This window comes from Erpetoichthys calabaricus, chromosome 3 (assembly GCF_900747795.2).
Source record: "Erpetoichthys calabaricus chromosome 3, fErpCal1.3, whole genome shotgun sequence".
Lineage (NCBI taxonomy): Eukaryota > Metazoa > Chordata > Cladistia > Polypteriformes > Polypteridae > Erpetoichthys > Erpetoichthys calabaricus.
Window position 1 is genome coordinate 101,404,803 of NC_041396.2, and position 19,759 is coordinate 101,424,561.

At 38.6% G+C, this 19,759-nt stretch overlaps 1 protein-coding gene across 2 annotated transcripts in view; it reads left to right on the top strand.

The window, feature by feature from the left end:
* The window catches only part of nkain2 (sodium/potassium transporting ATPase interacting 2), a 1,184,136-nt gene that overhangs the window by 1,107,347 nt on the left and 57,030 nt on the right, over window positions 1–19,759 (top strand). For both annotated transcript variants that reach the window (XM_028797243.2, XM_051924104.1), the window contains exon 5: window positions 5,809–5,869. In XM_028797243.2, coding sequence (XP_028653076.1) covers window positions 5,809–5,869 — 61 coding nt within the window. The remainder of the gene's footprint in view (window positions 1–5,808; window positions 5,870–19,759) is intronic.

A 19,759-nucleotide genomic window follows, 5' to 3' on the forward strand; every position in this document is an offset into this window, starting at 1 on the left:
CAAATATCCTCTGAAATTTTTTTATGGCTTTTTTTGTGGCAGTAATGTACTGTGGAGAGAACACAAAGCAACCGTGGAGGAAAATACGGCTTGGGATGGTGAAAGTAGTCAATCCAAGAGCGTTATACATTTCTCCTTGCTGCTGATTGGCTGCTGCCCTGTGACACATCTCCGGCAGATGCAGCCCAGCATTCCCACATCATAACGTTTTGCCGCGTGTAGCTGTCTCGAGTGTTACTCTGAGTGTTGTTCTTCTTAAAGCCCTAAGATGCCGCCCAAATGCCCTGTACGTTCTAAGGCTTCTGGCAATGAAGCTAAGCACCAGAAGAAGTTTAAGACACTGCTGGATTTGCTCCAGGAACTAAAACGTTATGCTGCAGTAGCCACTGTAGGAGTTGTAAATCCTGTTATGCAGTCATTATCTTCATTACATACCTTCATCGTACTGCATACCTAATTCATCATCATTATCATCTTCAATCAATATCATTAATTATTGGTGAGTACCTGTACATTTTACTGTATTTTTATTAAATTAAATAAAACTAGCCAACCCACGGCGTAGCATACACCGCATAATTATTTATTGATGGGTGAACACTTCCTGAAAGACACAGTTGTCCAAATGGGGTAGGTTTGAGGATATGACTGTGAGCGAATGAAAAGATAGAACTCTGGAGAGAGCAACATACAATTGTCCATGACTGAAAACTGGTTTTGGCAGATACAGGCATATCTTTTTGAAAGTTTGACCCTGAGCCTTATTAATTGTCATTGCAAAGGCTAATCTAACAGAAAATTGTCTGTGTGTAAAAGTAAAAGACAAATTTGAATCTGATGGGGTCAGGGAAAACCAGGGAATAAGGACAGTTTGTGAGGTAGCAGCTGCGATAGTTTTACACTCCAGTACATTGCGGTGAATGCTGGTAATAGTCAGGCGGGCAAGCCAACAAAAACACTATGCTCTTAGTATGGTATGAATCAGGTTTTTGTAGACAAAGGTTTTCCCTGTTCCTGCAGGACCATCTAAGAAGAAGCATGTTTGGCGCGGATGGGAATCGCTGTATGCAGTGTGTAAAACAGTTTGTGAGGGTGGACGCGGTCGTGCATATCCCATGACGTGGGAGGAGGGTTAGAGTTGGCGGGCGGGGCTCTGTCCTGCGTATCCCATGGTCTTAAAGTTGGTGGGCGGGGCTCTGTGAGTTGGCAGGCATGGCTCTGTCGTGCATATCCCATGGTCTCTGTCTTGCGTGCCATGGTCGGCTGCAGGACCATCTAAGAAGAAGCATGTTTGTCGCCGATGGGAATCGCTGTATGCCGCGTGTAAAACAGTTTGCGAGGGTGGACGCGGTTGTGCATATCCCATGACGTGGGAGGAGGGTTAGAGTTGGCGGGCAGGGCTCTGTCGTGCATATCCCATGGTCTTAGAGTTGGTGGGCGGGGCTCTGTGAGTTGGCGGGCATGGCTCTGTCGTGCGTATCCCATGGTCTCTGTCTTGCATTCCATGGTCGGCTGCTTAGTGAATTATATATATAGATTATTACGTATTTTCCTACTTATACCAAAGAAAATGACAGCGCATACCAAGGAAAATGTGTTTGCATGAATTATAGTATATATGGGGGTAACATCGGTATTTTACATCCTAGCACTGCGGGAGACATAGCAGCACAGCACTGTACATTATACGGGTTTACCTTTAAATTCTTTTTTTTAGGGTAATGTATTAAGCTGAGTTTGAAATGAAATTAAAGTGTTTTGGGGGCATATTTTGGGTTTCAACAATAAAAATAGGCATTTACAGTAATCCCTTGCTATATCACGCTTCGACTTTCGCGGCTTCACTCTATCGCGGATTTTATATGTAAGCATATTTAAATATATATCGCGGATTTTTTGCTGGTTCGCGGATTTCTGCAGACAATGGGTCTTTTAATTTCTGGTACATGCTTCCTCAGTTGGTTTGCCCAGTTGATTTCATACAAGGGACGCTATTGGCAGATGGCTGAGAAGCTACCCAACCAGAGCGCGTATTACGTATTAAATAAAACTCCTCAAATATATTGTGAGCACGGGGGCTGTTCGCACCCCTAGAGGATACGGCCACTCCTCAAAAAATGCTGAAAGGTTACCTTTACATTGCTCTCTCCCTTGCTGGGCTTACATGTGGCTGCTTTGTCAAGTGATATGCTTCCCACACTGTGCTTCGCATACTTAAAAGATCAAACAGCATGTATTGATTTTTGATTGTTTGCTTTTCTCTCTCTCTCGCTCTGACATTCTCTGCTCCTGACGGAGGGGGTGTGAGCAGGGGGGCTGTTCGCACCCCTAGACGATACAGATGCTCATCTAAAAATGCTGAAAGCATTGCTCCCTTCTGTGCAGCTGCTTTGTCAAGCGACATGCTTCCCGCACGGTGCTTCGCATACTTAAAAGCTCGAAGGGCACGTATTGATTTTTGATTGTTTGTTTCTCTCTCTCTCTCTCTCTCTCTCTCTCTCTCTCTCTGACATTCTCTGCTCCTGACGGAGGGGGTGTGAGCAGAGGGGCTGTTCGCACACTGGCCTAGAGGATACAGACGCTCCTCTAAAAAATGCTCAAAGACTACCTTTACATTGTACATCCTTGCAGCTGCTTTGTCCGGCGGTGCTTCGCATACTTAAAAGCCAAACAGCCCTATTGATTTTTGTTTGCTTTATTCTCTCTCTCTCTCTCTCTCTCTGACATTCTCTGCTCCTGACGCGCACTCCTTTGAAGAGGAAGATATGTTTGCATTCTTTTAATTGTGAGACGGAACTGTCATCTCTGTCTTGTCATGGAGCACAGTTTAAACTTTTGAAAAAGAGACAAATGTTTGTTTGCAGTGTTTGAATAAAGTTCCTGTCTCTCTATAACCTCCTGTGTTTCTGTGCAAATCTGTGACCCAAGCATGACAATATAAAAATAACCATATAAACATATGGTTTCTACTTTGCGGATTTTCACCTTTCGCGGGGGGGTTTGGAACGCAACCCTCGCAATAGAGGAGGGATTACTGTATAGGTATTTTTTGACCACATCCAAAATTCTCGGTATTTCACAATTTGCGGGTTCTCTAGGAACGTAACCCCCGTAAATTTCGGGGGTCGTCTATATTATTTATGGCAGTAATCATCTTGTTTATAGTAATGACCTCCATTGGTGATGATGGCTCACACACTTTGGCATCCAAGGTTTGGTACTCTCTAGTAAAACCAATTTTGAGTGTAGTAAATGATCAGGATTTCAAGGTAGTTTTAGAAAATGTTAGCTTTATTATAACCTATCCAAATTGAGAGGCCAAAACCACCAAAACACTTTAGCACTGTAGAATTTTAATATTTTAATTTTGTTTTGTAAAATAAATTTAAGAATACTTACAAAAAAATCCACAAGTAGTAACCCAAATTACTTACTGAAAACAGATTTTTTTTCTGCTTTATAGACTGGTTTCTGCACTTCTGTTCTTGCATTAACATACCCAGAGTCTGATGGAACTAACTGCTAAAGCCACACGGTTATATTTGCAATCAGGGGTATTGTATTATGTAGTTTTACAACTTATTCTAGTTCCTGGACTTTATAATACAGAAATAAATAGTTCTTACCATGATGGCTCTTTGCTAATATTGTCTCTCTTACTGAGTTACATACTATAATCACGTTCCCTGTGAAAGTTAAGTAAATGATGCTGGTATGACCAACTTGTGAATTTGCTGCGTTTGCTCTTGTTCGTCGAATTATTTACTGATAACTTGGCCGGTTTAGGAGAACTTTTTTTTTCAGCATCCCATAATGCTTTGAGAGGCCAGCACGACATCCCTCGGAGCTGTAACAGTCAACATTAGATGGGACCGCCCCCCGGGTATATAATGCTGATTATTTGCATTACAGACTGGTTATGAAGCTTGGAGATCTTACACTACATTCTTTCTTCCTTGATTTCATGGAGGAACAGTCACATAGTGGTCGGCACTATAAAGAGCATACGATCATTCTCACAGTTAGCATCACTAGTCTACTGGGCTGACACACTGAAGATTCGAACACTGGGAGAAACTCAGGGTTAGCAGAGAAAACTGAGGCAGCTAGTGAACTACTATAGCATTGGTATTCATACCAGTTTTTTTCATTTTTCATAAAAGCAAATGCTATAAAATGTTAAGCCATAAAGGTTCAGTAATACTGTGTATGAGTAGGTGAACTCAATTTAAGAAGCTTAACAGATAAGTAAATAATGAAGGTTCTCAAATTTAATTTTTATGAAACATATGCAGCGTAATGAGTTATCTCTGCTTGTCACCAAAAGCGCAGGTCGATCTTAGAATTCCACGTCAATATAAGAGAAGGAGACGTGTGCCCTATGCAATTGTAATTAGCCACGTGGAGATAAAAGCAACCTTGAAAGAGCCTGATGCCCCCCAAACACAGGAGACCCTATGAAATAATAATAATAATAATGAAAGTTTTATTACTATTTACAAGACATTTTTATCTTTTTGAAAGAACAAAAAGTGCAAAGCATCAGCACAGACAGTTTGGAGAGCCTTCAGTGTGACTTCAGAAAATTATGACACGCTGCTTTGAATTTTCTGCCTTTAACACTTTCAGGGCTGATTTTTTTCTCCTTTTCTCACAGGGCTGAATATTTTTCCAAAAAAACTCAGTTTTCTGAAAAGCACACAGAGCAATAGTTTCTCATATAAATCAACATAAAACGTCTGTTGCTGCAGGCATTGCCCTGTGCGCTACAGCGGCATTGCAGGGGTGCGGGGGTGGCAAGCTGCTGCTTGGCTTTTTTCTGAAAAGCACACGAAGCAATAATTTCTCACATAAATCAACATAAAATGACCTACATATTTTTTCTGACTGTTGACAATGATTTTGGCATTTTTGCTTTGTTAAGATGAAATATACAATAGTGCTTCTCTGACTGTATTCCTTCATCTTTGATCTCTTTGGACAAACTATGCTGCATTTGTTGGCACTGCTGCCGCACAGCTCAGGTCACCTTTTTGATAGCAATAATCAGTCCAGTATAGTTGGCAGACATTTCCCTAGTCCTCAGGGACACTTTAACAATGATTGCACCATTATAACCCAGTCAAATCTAGTTCAGTTAGTCCGTCCCCATTGACTTCAATGTATTTCTTCCGTGATTTCTCCGAACTCAGGGTGAAGCGAACACCGCGGAGTTCACTCATCACTAATCACCAATATTGTTCTCCAATTTGGGAATCTGGGAGTTTCATCTCTGCTTTCAAGGATGACAGACTTTATCTTTATTACTTAATGCTTATGAAATGTTGATAATAAACAATATTATTCCTTCACTTTTCTAACCACTTGTCATGGTGAGGGTCACATTGGTTGCAGCATGAGGAGGCAGGCTAAACCTTTTTCCAAACAAAAGTATCCAGTTTCATCTTAATGATTCTCAGGTAGACAAAGTGACAATCACTCTAATGTGTTGTAGGTTACCTACAATTGTGTTGTGCACCTTTTGCAGGAGATAGACACAGGAAATATCACAAGTTCTCAAAAAACACTTTACCTGGCTTCTTTTTCTGTATTTAGATGAACCAACTCTACTCCAAATTACTCATAATAGCAAGGTGGCCTGGCAATGCTTTCAGTAAATCATTTAAGCTACATGCTTGTGCCCAGCATTGATTTCATTTTTAAAGTGCTCAACCAGTTTTACTGTAAAACGGTACTAAATGCTAATTAAAGAATGGCAAAATAATTGTATTTACCTCTTACATTGATTCTTATATGTTTCTTTTTCAGCTTGCTGGATTTATCTATGCCTGTTATGTTGTGAAATTAATTACAGAGGAAGAAGACAGCTGTGAGTATAATTTATTATTTTATGGGAAAATGAACAACAACAATATGAATGTAAATTGGTAATAAAATGACATGCCATTATTTTCTTACTTTGCATATTAAACTGAGCAAAATTTTTAAACGTTTCATTTTAGTGGTTGTATATAGTAGGTACACTCCATTTTACCAGATGCATCAAGTGTTTTTATAAGTGAGGTAGACCTCTAATTGCATTATGTTTTAGGGCACTGCCTACCCTGGCCCATTCAATATTTCAGTGGAATGCGGGCTTCTAGTAAGGATTCCCTTTCCTAAATTTTCAGTTGTATATGGTTCACAGAGGAAAAAAAAACAATTCTTCACCTGAATTAACAAATCAGAGCTAACACTTATCTGCTACATAGCATACATTCAAGTCTACAGTAATTAGTTACACTGAGGTCTAACATTTTACAGTATACATGTTTGGAGAATGTTGGAATGCCATTTAGACCTTCATATCCATCTTCTATTTTGATCATTACTGAGCATGTTAAAAACAGTAGTGGTGACAGCTGTTAGGGTTTGCAGGGTCCCTGACCTGACTTCAGTATAGTTAACTATTGTTGCTTACTTTTTCTGTATTGGTTATAGGTTTGACATTTTTTCTTTGTTAATTACATTCCATCGCTGTTTATTTTATTGTAATGGGGGCGGGACGTTTAATTAGGCCGCATACCTCAGGTGCTGTGGTTATTAAGGATGTGGTTACCTGAGGGCTATTTAACCTGCTGGGTTTGACAGCTTCAGAACTGCATGTCTTGTTAAATAATATTAAGCTTTCAAAATTAGGTGAATTAGACAAAACACACTTTGCCATATTACAGCCAAGTTTGAAGCACAGCAAGTTGCCTCATTCACAAAGAGGTTTCTTCACATGGTAGTATTATAATTGGTCTCATTTTCTGGGGAGAGGCAATGCTGTAGGTGAATACCTACTGTGACAAAAGTGAAACGTCATGTAGATTGAGGTATAATTCACTTGTATTGAGGTAAGTATTATGAAAAGTATTACTGTACAGTGATGTTGACACATGCATCGGGGCTAGAGAACTGTGACAATAATGACATTCTGAATAAGAAATCGATGAGTGTTATTTTTGTAATAATAACATTGATGGGTATGTATTCTGTGCAGTACAGCATGGCTAATGTACACTAATGTATGGTCTCTCTAAACTGTGAGTCTTAGTTACTTTAGTAAAACCAGTTTAGTGTAGGTTTATGTGCACTTACATAGCATGTGAGGTTTTTCTAGTTTGCAGGTTCACTAAGGTAAGCTGTCATTTGATTGTATTGTTAAAGTCTGCAAATGTTTGAGACTGATTCACTTTAGCTAATTCATTTTCAGTGTGTGTGACTGTGTAGGATTTTGTTTGAAATGGGTTTTCAGTTTCTGTTGTTACTAGTGGTCTCATATATAACAAAAATGGGAATTAGGCCTCCTAAAAGCATCATAAAAGCAAAGCCATAACCGAGCCAGCCTGCCCAAGGAGACTCATCCCAAATCCAGCTAGTCTCAAAACTGCTAATTGCAGGTTTCCAACTTAGCAGAAACTTTACATAAGGCAATGTGTAAAAATAATTAGAAATGTCCCAAAAATAAAAGAAAGGTTTCAGAGGAGAAAGAACAACAGCAAGCCCTTAGCTAATATACAAATGGGCAGAAAAAGAATTGTTATAAATGTAGAACAAAAATAGGCAAAATGGGTTGCCTAATAGCTACAAACAAGTCCAAATCCTTAAACAGATGCAAGAAAGTCACAAAACTAGCAAAACCAACAAAAATAGTAATACAAGTAAGCCTAATAAAAGTGCAATAATTTCCTGCCCTGAGCTTACTCTGTTAAATAACCAGAAGTAGTGATGTCAAGGTGGCTCCACCCCCTGAGGCGCTCACCCACAAAACACAAGGAATGGAAGTGCAGTTAAAGAAACCATGGACAATTAATAAACAAAACAAAATATGTAAAATATGAAAAGTAATTCTATAATGACAATAAAACATGAATAAATGTCAGAATATTGTCTTTAACCTATAGTTCTTTGAAGAAGGTGTTTTTTTCTTTGTCGATTCCTCCTTTCATTTTGATATTTGTGATTTTTTTTCTTTTTCAGTTCTTTAGTAATTTTTTTTATTATTTCTATTATGATTACTGATACAATTTTCAGTTATGAGTTTAAATTCTTTAATTGTTTTTAAAAAGTTTTAACAGTATTGTGTTAGGCAAGGTGCTTTAATGTTTAGACCTTACATTTTGGGGATATGAATAACAAAAGCAGGTGTCCTTGACATACTTACAGTTTTGCTAGACTGAGGTTTTTCCTTGCTCCTATCTAACAATTGTATAAATTATTTATAGTAAAACACATGGTTTTTCAGAATATTTTTCTCTAGCTTCTCCAGCTTTATGCTTTTGTAAATGTGTACAACACACACCTGGCTGAACTCTACATTTCTCTTATACAAACTACACAGCTATGATTCTCTTGTTCTTCAACTTTTCAAGCAGCCTAACTGCACGGTCACAATGCAATTGCTTGTCTTTCTCTTTGTACTTGTGAGTAACACTTTGAACATTATCTTCAAAGCAGTAGATTTAAATTGATTGTACAAAAGGTAGTCTATTGTTTCACATTTGATTTCTTTTCAAGTGTCACTGTTGTCATCTTCATGACATCTTCTTGTTTCTCTCCTTTTTTTGAAAATTTTGGCATACTTTTTCTACATTCCTGAATTCTGCCAGGACACTACTTGGTTTCTGCCTTTCTCACTTTTAACATTTGTATTTTCTCCTATACTTAAGCATCTTAATATTTCTGGCATGTTATCATGAACTGTGATTCTTCCTTTTTTCAGTTTCTGTCTCCATTAATCTAAATTTAATTTACAGTATGTTCTATCAGTTCTAAGTGTAACCCTCCTATTTCCATTTGATACATTAGACATCATTATTAAGAAACAAAAAGGTAATGAGAAATAAGAATGAGAAAACCATGCCATATGATATCGTTTTGATGTCTAGTTTTGCAAAATGTCAAGCTTTTTTGAGTACCACCACCCCCTACGTTTTTGATACTTTAAATCAGAAAAATACTCATATTTAGGCCAACCAAATTATACATTCTTTTGATAAAGCATAATCCAATATGTGTCAAAATGTGTAGAAGGACATGACATTTTGTATGCCACATCAGCTGACACCTGTGATTCACCCCCATAATAGGATATAAGGTTTGAAATTTACTCCTTTTCACAGAACTTTGAAAAAATGGGGATTGATAATATAGGCATATAGAGTGAAATTTTTATACTAATTCAATGTTGCTGATGTTGAATCTGATATTTTTGAAATTTTATTATTTACCAGTGGTCTTAATCTTCTAAGAGCTGTTCCCAGAAGCTTAAAGATGACAGATTTCAAACATAAGAATGTGGAGTATAATTATATATATATATATATATATATATATATATATATATATATATATATATATATATATATATATATACAGTGATCCCTCGCTATATCGCGCTTTGCCTTTCGCGGCTTCACTCTATCACGGATTTTATATGTAAGCATATTTAAATATATATCGCAGATTTTTTGCTGGTTCGCGGATTTCTGAGGACAATGGGTCTTTTAATTTCTGGTACATGCTTCCTCAGTTGGTTTGCCCAGTTGATTTCATACAAGGGACGCTACTGGCAGATGGCTGAGAAGCTACCCAACTTACTTTCTCTTTCTCTTGCGCTGACTTTCTCTGATCCTGACGTAGGGGGTGTGAGCAGGCGGGCTGTTCGCACACCTAGACGATACGGACGCTGAAAGATTATCTTCACGTTGCTACCTTCTGTGTGCAGCTGCTTGGTGAAGCGACATGCTGCACGGTGCTTCGCATACTTAAAAGCTCAAAGGGCACGTATTGATTTTTGACTTTGTTTTTCTCTGTCTCTCTCTCTCTCCCTGCTCCTGACAGAGGGGGTGTGAGCTGCCGCCTTCAACAGCTTTGTACCGGCGGTGCTTCGCATACTTAAAAACAAACAGCCCTATTGATTTGTTTGCTTTCCTCTCTGTTTCCTTTGAAGAGGAAGATATGTTTGCATTCTTTTAATTGTGAGACAGAACTGTCATCTCTGTCTTGTCATGGAGCACAGTTTAAACTTTTGAAAAAGAGACAAATGTTTGTTTGCAGTGTTTGAATAACATTCCTGTCTCTCTACAACCTCCTGTGTTTCTGTGCAAATCTGTGACCCAAGCATGACAATATAAAAATAACCACATAAACATATGGTTTCTACTTCGCGGATTTTCTTATTTTGCGGGTGGCTCTGGAACGCAACCCCCGCGATGGAGGAGGGATTACTGTATATATATATTTTTTTTTAAGATCAGTGATTATAAATATGATGCAATTTGTGATCCTTTACTAAGGGTGTAGTCCTCTATTACAGAATAAAAATGACAAATTGCTATTAAAATTGGGAATATTTAGACTTTATACATTTAAACTGAAGCACACATTTTAATATTACAATATTTGACATAGCTATTCTTGTTTATTATGTACTACATTTCTTGTGAACATCCCAAATTAGGATGGGTTATGCTAATTCAGACTGGATAGAGATAGATAGATTTTAGAGATAGATAGACAGAAAGGCAGACAGACAGATTGAACTTTCTTTGTCCCCAGAGGGAAATTAGGTTTTTCTTGTCACTTTATTAGACTTGATCATTGAAACATTTGTTGCAGCATAACATAATTAAACAATACAGCCCAATCAACTGAAAATACAATGGAACCTCGGGTCACGACCATAATTCGCTCCAAAACTCTGGTCGCAACCCAATTTGGTCGTGACCCGAACTAATTTCCCCCATAGGATTGAATGTAAATACAATTAATCCGTTCCAGACTGTACGAACTGTATGTAAATATATTTTTTTAAAGATTTTTAAGCACAAAAATAGTTATTTATACCATAGAATGCACAGTGTAATAGTAAACTAAATGTAAAAACATTGAATAACACTGAGTAAACCTTGAACAGAGAAAACTAACATTCCAAGTTCACGCTATAGCCTTATGAACCGCCCGCTGTAAACACTTTTTTTAATGAGTTTTAAACACAGAGAAAAAAATGAAAAATTGAAAAATCCTTAATTTATACAAAAACTATCCATAAACAACCAAGAAAACTTAACATTACAACAGTTCACGCTACAGCCTTACGAACCGCTGTGAAAAACCTTGAACAACAGAGAAAACTAACATTGCAAGAGTTCACACTACAGCCTTACGAACCGCTCGCTGTAAACACTTTTTTTTAATGAGTTTTAAGCACAGGGAAAAAAATTAAAATGTGAAAAATCCTTAATTTATACAAAAACTAACCATAAACAACCAAGAAAACTAACCTTGCATGAGTCGAGTTCTGGCATGAAGGAAGTGAGGAGGAAGAACTAGCCACTCGTAGAAGGATAGTTTTGCAGCAATTTGCCATGAATCTTCCTGGCTTTCTCGCATAACATCGCCTTGCTTACGTTATCCCCTGCAAGTTGCTTCTCATTCAACCACACTAGCAACAGTTTTTCCACCTCTTCCAGCACTTGAGGCCTCTGCTTGGTTAACACTGTAACTCCTTTTGCAACATCCATCCATGCATCCTTTTTCCAACCCGCTGAATCTGAACACAGGGTCACGGGGGTCTGCCGGAGCCAATCCCAGCCAACATAGGGCACAAGGCAGGAACCAATCCTGGGCACACAAACACACACACAAACACACCCACACACCAAGCACACACTAGGGCCAATTTAGGATCGCCAATGCACCTAACCTGCATGTCTTTGGACTGTGGGAGGAAACCATAGCGCACGGAGGAAACCCACGCAGACACAGGGAGAACATGCAAACTCCATGCAGGGAGGACCCGGGAAACGAACCTGGGTCTCCTAACTGCGAGGCAGCAGCGCTACCCACTGCGCCACCGTGCCACCCTCCTTTTGCAACATCAGCTGCTTTAATGGCCTCTTTCTGCTTTAGAATAGTCGAAATCATAGATTTTGACTTCTTGTACTCTGCGGCAAGATCAGTAACATGAATGCCAAGCTCATACTTTTCAGTAATTTCTTCCTTTAATTCGATTTCAGTTTTCTTCGAACCTTTCTTCTCACCAACACTACCACTCTTCACTTGCTTAGAGGCCATGGTTAATTGCAAAATTAATGCAAAAGCACAAGAAATAGAGCACAAAGAGTTCACAGCAAATGCACGTATGTCTGACCGAGAACAATGTACAGGGAGAGACTGAACACGTACGGAAATCATCGGCGCGTATGAACCAGAAGAGAAACTGGTTTGTTCGTCACCCGAGCGTGTGGTCATGAACAGACAAACTTTTTGGTCGTAACCCACTTTGTACGTGTTCCGAGACGTTCGTGACCCGAGGTTCCACAGTATCAGTACAATAGTAAGCTCCAAAGACACTCAGAAGAAACTAAAACCCCACCCAAAGAGTAGAATTATAAAACTAAAGGGGCATGTCTGAAGCTTTTTTTATATATGACAATGAAAATAAGAGTTCAGCACTTGCTTGGCATGCTTACTTTACAATAAAGGAATCCTGCCAAGTTCAAAAAAATTCACAACAGATCTTTGTGAAGAGAATTACGCTTTTTTAAGTTTAAGATAATATAGAACACTGCTCTATAAAAGGTGGATTGGGATTCTTCCAGTAGAGTAAAATAAGTCTTCATGCAAGCAGTGTAGTACATAATATTATAGCCAATTTTTACAGTGTTCTTTTATATCTTGTTGTATTATTTTAAATAATGCTGTTAAAGCATTAGAGTTGGTTTTAAGAATATCCAAAAGATGTACTATACAAATATTTTTGCCACGCATTCCCTAAGCATGTTAACTATGCAGGTTCTTGATGATTTCATTCAGTTTGAATCTTGCTATGGCTACTTTTTTAAGGTTTTAAATTTAAAAGTAATAATTGAATTTTATTTTTTGAAATGTTAATTAATACATCCTTTTCCCTAAGATCATTAAAAATTTTCCCCCTTTTCTTAATAGGGTTCATTCAGGGCCCCAGCTTATCTTAATTGGTTATTGTTTAGATTTTATCCAATTTAAGGAAGGCCTTATGATGCTCTGGTATATAGGTAGCTGCACATTACAAATGATTTTTCCTTATTCCTGTTGTAAGCCATCCTGTCTTCATAAAACAGGGTGTGGAGTGTGGCTGAGTCTGGGATATTGTCTTGATGGAACTAATAATATTACGTCTATTCATGTCAAGTTATGTTTCCAGCTGTCCAGCTTGGTGACTGTTTAGCCACATTGCTGCCACATACTCCACCATGCTGTATACAAGCTCTAGATTGTCTTATTCAAGTGCTATATGTATGTTAGAATATGGTCGAGAGCAATTCCTATACACTTGGGTGTTAAATTATATTTATGTTGTATATTGTTAAAATAGATCAAGTTCTCAGCTCACCATGTTATTATTCAAGTGGAAATATGAGAATTCAGTTTTTTTCAGATTTGGCGTTAGTCTCCACTTATGATAATAATCAAAGAGGATTTCGAGATGCTTACTGAGTGCCTCTTCCACTGTTTCAAAAATTTTTGTACAGGAAAACACTTGCAAGATCATCTGCATATACAAACTTTCTGAGTGTTTTACGATATGTGGCATATCTGCAGTTTATAGGTTAAACAGTAGAGGTACAAGGATTGACTCTTTTGGGAGCCCATTTTTATTTTTTGGTATAATCATGTCCTGACCCATGCTGACTTGAACTGTCACACACAAGTCAAGTCAAGTCAAGTTGGGGAGCATGCACTGGTACAGTGTGTTGCTGCACCCACTACATGACGAAACAACTCGTGATCCCGGTTTGCAACCCCCAAGGCAGACCACCTGTCCCACCCTCCGGAAATTACCCTCTATCTGCTACAACCAGGTGTTACATGGGTGACCCCTTGGCCTGGTCCAGCCACTCGGGTCCCCAGCAATAAGGATCTTACAAGCTGGATCACCCTTGGGGAAACGCACCACATGGCCGTGGTGCCATAACAGATGCTCCCTCACAATGCAGGTAATGTGTCTCATTCGGGACTCCATGAGCAACCGCTCATTCGACACAAAGTCAAACCAACAGTACCCAAGGATTTTCTGGAGAGACACAGTACCAAAGGAGTCCAGTCTTCGTCTCAGGTCACTGGATAGCATCCATGTCTTGCAACAACCATAGTAGCAAGACAGGAAGCACCAGGACTCTAAAGACTTGGACCTTCGTCCTTTTGCATGGATATTGGGAGTGCCACACACCCCTTTCCAGCAAACTCATGACCCCCCCCATGCTCTCCCAATCCGTCTACTGACTTCATAGGAAGAGTCACCAGAGCCATGAATGTCACTGCCAAGGTAAGTAAACCTCTCGACAAGGTCGACACTCTCCGCAAACAGACACACTGCTGATGGCTGTGCCCAAGAGGTCATTAAAGGCCTGGATCTTGGTTTATATCCAGGACACTCGCAAGCCCAGACACTCAGACTTCTCACTCAGTCTCTCGAGTGCCCCGATCAGAGTCTCCATTGACTCTATGAACATCACAGCATCGTTGGCAAAGTCAAGATCAGTGAATTTTTCTTCACCAACAGATGTCCCACAACCCCTAGACCCCACGACCCTGCCCAACACCCAGTCCATGCAAGCATTGAACTGAGTAGGAGCAAGAACACACCCCTGACAACCCCCAGAATCAACTGGGAAAAACGCAGATGTTCTGCCTCTACTATGCGCAGTACTCAAAGTACCAGTGATAAGGCCAGTCATGATATCCAACAACTTTGAGAGGATCCTGCATCGTCAGCAAAGTCACATACCATGCTATTAAATAGTTGAACTAGTTTTTTGCAAAGAAAACTTCTGAGAAATTTGAAGAGCAGTTATTTTCTCCAAACTGTCATAGGCAGTGGACAAGCCAATCAACACAGCCACTGTTTTAAGTTATTCCTTCTGTGAATTATGTGAGGCTAAGCATTGGCCTAAATCCTGCTTTCTCTATTGGGATGTTTTGATTTATTTTATTGCTTACTCAATTCAGACTCTGCCTTTTGAGGAGTTTATATCAAGAGCACAGAAGGGAAATGGGCCTATAACTGTCAGCCTTGTCTATGGCCTTTCCAACTTTGAGAATGGCAATGACTTGATTTTTTAAAATATTGAAGCAGCTTCCTGGTATTCAAGATGTTATTGAGAAACTTTCAGTATTTTGCAGGAATTCTGTATATATACTTTTCAAAATACTCTGGAGAGCAAGAGATATTTCTTCGAAGGAGAGATTTCTTGAATACTTAGTTATCAGAGCCATTTCCTTTCAGGGCTGTCAAATCCCTCTTTATCACAATGGTGTGTTCACTATCTATGGGAGCTATTGAGAAGAAGAAGATTCATGCTGATACCTGATATGGGATCACTTCTAGTTTTGTTTGTGTCACTGAATAGCTAGCACCAAGTTTCTTCAGCATAGTCCATGATTTCCGACTAGAATGTTGATATTATTGATGGTATCTATTCTGTTTTTGCCTTTGAGTGGCATCAAGAGCACGTAGCAGATCATCTGCTAATTCAGGGTCATTAATAAATTCTTGGTAGAGTTTTTTGCTGTCCTCGTTTCAGCCAGGGATACAGTATATTCCTTCTAAGAGCTGAGTGGGATATGTTTTATTGGCTACTAATTAGCCTATGAACCTTCCAAAACTATTGAAAATAGGTTGGACCTATCAATCTAACTTAGAGCTTGTCCAGTTGATCTTTTGTAATTTCATCTAGACCTGGGCTAGGTCATAATTATAGGGATATAGTTATCTGTTTCTGTAAGTATAGATTGATGTTGACTTCTCAGAAAATGTTTGAGGATTTGTCTAGAAACAGGGAGTGAGTAATGAGTATCCTCCTACATTGAATGATAGAAATGTCAGATGAGAGTTATAATCTTTATTCTAAGGGGTGATTCCATGAATTACCTTTTTTCTGTTGCCTTAAATGCAAGGAACAGTTAATTTTCTTTTCTTTTTCATTATTATCTGCCTTTATTTTTGAATAAACAGTTTTTGAAACCTCAGATTTTTGGCATAGATGAATCACAAAACCTGTATTTCCCGATCACCCTATTTTTAAAGGAGAATGACCCTATGCAAATGACAATTCTGCCAATGTGGTAATTTTCATCTTTCATTGTTTATGGTTTTTCCCAAAGCACATCCATGCAGTAACAGCAATGCATTATGAGATTAATTCTAATTGTATCTTACATCTTTTCAAGGTGAAATACATTGCCCCTCATTATAAATCATATTTCTATTGTTTTTTATTTGCAATAAAGCAGGAGATATTAACAAGAGATGAGCTGTACCTTATAAATAATTGTGTTGATTGAGGATTACTGGTCATTGCATAAAAATCACTGCACAGTAAATGTAAATAAGTGTTGTACTCTATTGATTATGAAAATATTAACCTTTTTCTTAACAGAACTGCTACAGCTCCTTCTAGTGGAACAACATATATTTTTTTTCTATCTTCTTCAATATGTACTACAATTACTTTACAAGTACAACAGTAAAATAAGAACCAAATTTCATGAAAGCATGTACGATATGTTTACACTTGAGGTAGTAGTTGGAAAACAACAAACAATGAACCTATTTCCATTTGCTTCACTTACATGTATAAGGAATTGCATAGCTCAAACAATATGAAATTATTTATCCTCCCTCTTTCCGTCTCCCTTTGTACACATTGAACTAATCTTTTAAACTGACATCATGTTTTTGGATTTACCAAGATAGGAGAATACATTTTGTTTTGTGTAAGAATGAGACATTTTGAAAATGAAAAATAAACAATTCAATCCATTCAAATTTGACATATCAGGGCATTAAAGGAAGCTTTATTCTATATAGTGCATTTCAAATATTATCAAAATTGATTCCCTTTACAAGTACAGAATATTACTATTGTTTACATATATTTTAGTACAGCATGGTATTAACACTTTCTGATTGCCTTTGAAAAACTTATTTTCTTTCATTTATTGCCTCTACATGAATTGCTGTTTTTGGTGTCAAGTCTGGAACATAACATAACTTACATACAATATAATACAATTTATTTTTGTATAGCCCAAAATCACACAAGAAGTGCCACAACAGGCTTTAACAGGCCCTGCCTTTTGACAGCCCCCCAGCTTTGACTCTCTAAGAAGACAAGGCAAAACTCCTAAAAAACCCTTGTAGGGAAAAATGGAAGAAACCTTGGGAAAGGCAGTTCAAAAAGAGACCTCTTTTCAGGTAGGTTGGGCGTGCAGTGGGTGTCAAAAAGAAAGGGGTCAATACAATACAATACACAGAACAGAACAAATCCTCAATACAGTATAAAAATCTAAATATTACAAGTACGGACCAGAATTTAAAAGTAGATGATATCACATAATATGATTTGGATTTGTTTAGAGTCCTGGAGACGTCAGCCATCAAGCTGCCTCCCCCATTTGGCCATTCCACAGCTGAAACAGTGCTTGGCCAACCAATCTGATGAAAGGACCCCTCTACCCCACGATTCCTGCGATCTTCCATCAGGGATGACTTTACCTTAGGCAGGCAGAACAACTTGGCAGGTGGGCCGTGGCACCAAGTGACACATTAGAGTACCGAGTAGAGAAACAGAATAGGTGAGGGTTAGTAACAAATTATAACTATCATGTTACTTATGTTTTAGTGCTAATGACTAACAACAGAGATGCAGTCTATATAGTTAATCAGCAGCTCTAGTCAGGACATGCTAAACAGAAGTAGTGAGTTTTCAGCTGGGATTTAAAAGCTGAGACCGATGGGGCATCCCTTATAGTGGCAGGCAGACCATTTCACAGTTTAGGGGCCCTGTAACTAAAAGCTTGACCTCCCACTGTTATTTTATCACAGTTTAGGGGCCCTGTAACTAAAAGCTTGACCTCCCACTGTTATTTTATTAATCCTTGGAATCATAAGCAGACTGGCATCTTGAGATCTTAATGTGCGTTCTGGTTGTAAGTCATGATAAGTTCAGACAAGTAAGCTGGACCTTGGCCATTTAATGCTTTAAATGTTAAAAGGAGGATTTTGAAATCTGCCCTAAACTTAACCGGGAGTGTAAGGATTTAAGAACTGGAGTTATGTGTTCGTACTTTCTTGTTCTTGTAATAATTCTTGCAGCAGCATTTTGAATTAACTGGAGGCTGTATAGAGAACAGTTTGAACATCCAGTGAACACCACATTGCAGTAGTCAATCCTACTAGAAATAAATGCATGAATTAATTTCTCAGAATCCTGTTTATTTAGAAAGCGCCTTAATTTCCCAACATTTTTAAGATGGAAGAAACATGATTTGGACATCTTTGTAATATGCGCTTTAAATGACATGCTAGATTCAAAGATAACTCCTAGATTGCGGGCTGATTCAGTAAAATTAATGGTGATTCCAACTGAGTTAAATGATGACAAAATATTGTTGTGATCAGCGTCATTCCCTCCAACAATTACCATCTCTGTTTTATCTGTATTTAAAGACAAGTAGTTCTCATCCTTCCACTCCTTTAATTCACTAACACAAAGACAACATTGGAAAAACTTCATTTGATCTAAATGAAACGCATAACTGGGTGTCATCTGCATATGAGTGAAAATTAACATTATGTTTCCTAATGAGAGATCGCAATGGAAGCATGTAAAGTGAAAACAGTAAAGGTCCCAGTACTAAGCTCTGCGGGACACCATATCTCACTTCTGTGTGTAATGATGGAGTACTGTCAGCACATTTCTGTACATATTGGAATCGATTTGATAAATAAGAACTAAACCAAGTGAGTACAGTGCCTGTAAGCCCATCATAATTTTCTGGCCTGTGCAGTAAAATAGAATGGCCAATGGTGTCAAATGTCTAACAACATAATTACAGTGGAGTTTCTTTCACCAGAGGATATCAGAATGTCGTTTACAACCCACATTAGTGCCATTTCCGTACTATGACCAGTGCGGAAACCAGACTGGAATTTCTCAAATAAAGTGTAATGCGTAAGGTGTGACTGAAGCTGATTGGCAACTACATTTTCTAGTATTTTAGAGAGAAAGGGTAAATTTGAAATAGGTCTATTTAGTATGTGTGGGTCTAGGTCTGACTTTTTAAGTAATGGTTTAATGACTGACACTTTTAGTGCATCAGGTACTGTGCCATGCAATAATGAACTATTGATAATGTTTAGAAAAGGCGCTGCAAGAACATCCATTGATCTTTTTACTAGTTTTGTTGGCACTGGATCTAGGGAAGAAGTAGTGGGTTTCATTTTATAAATTAAAGTTAAGACTTCCTGCTCTGTTACAGGATTAAAATTACTAAAGTGCTGAATGCAATGTGAGGCAGGGTCTGCTAAGCTAGTATGTGGTTTGTACTGTGATGCTGAGATATAGGATCTTAAATGGTGCGACTCAAACCACCTACAACTGAACACCAGCAAAACCAAGGAGCTGGTGGTGGATTTTAGAAGGACCAGGCCCCTCATGGAGCCCGTGATCATCAGAGGTGACTGTGTGCAGAGGGTGCAGACCTATAAATACCTGGGAGTGCAGCTGGATGATAAATTGGACTGCACTGCCAATACTGATGCTCTGTGTAAGAAAGGACAGAGCCGACTATACTTCCTTAGAAGGCTGGCGTCCTTCAACATCTGCAATAAGATGCAGCAGATCGTTCTATCAGACGGTTGTGGCGAGTGCCCTCTTCTACGCGGTGGTGTGCTGGGGAGGCAGCA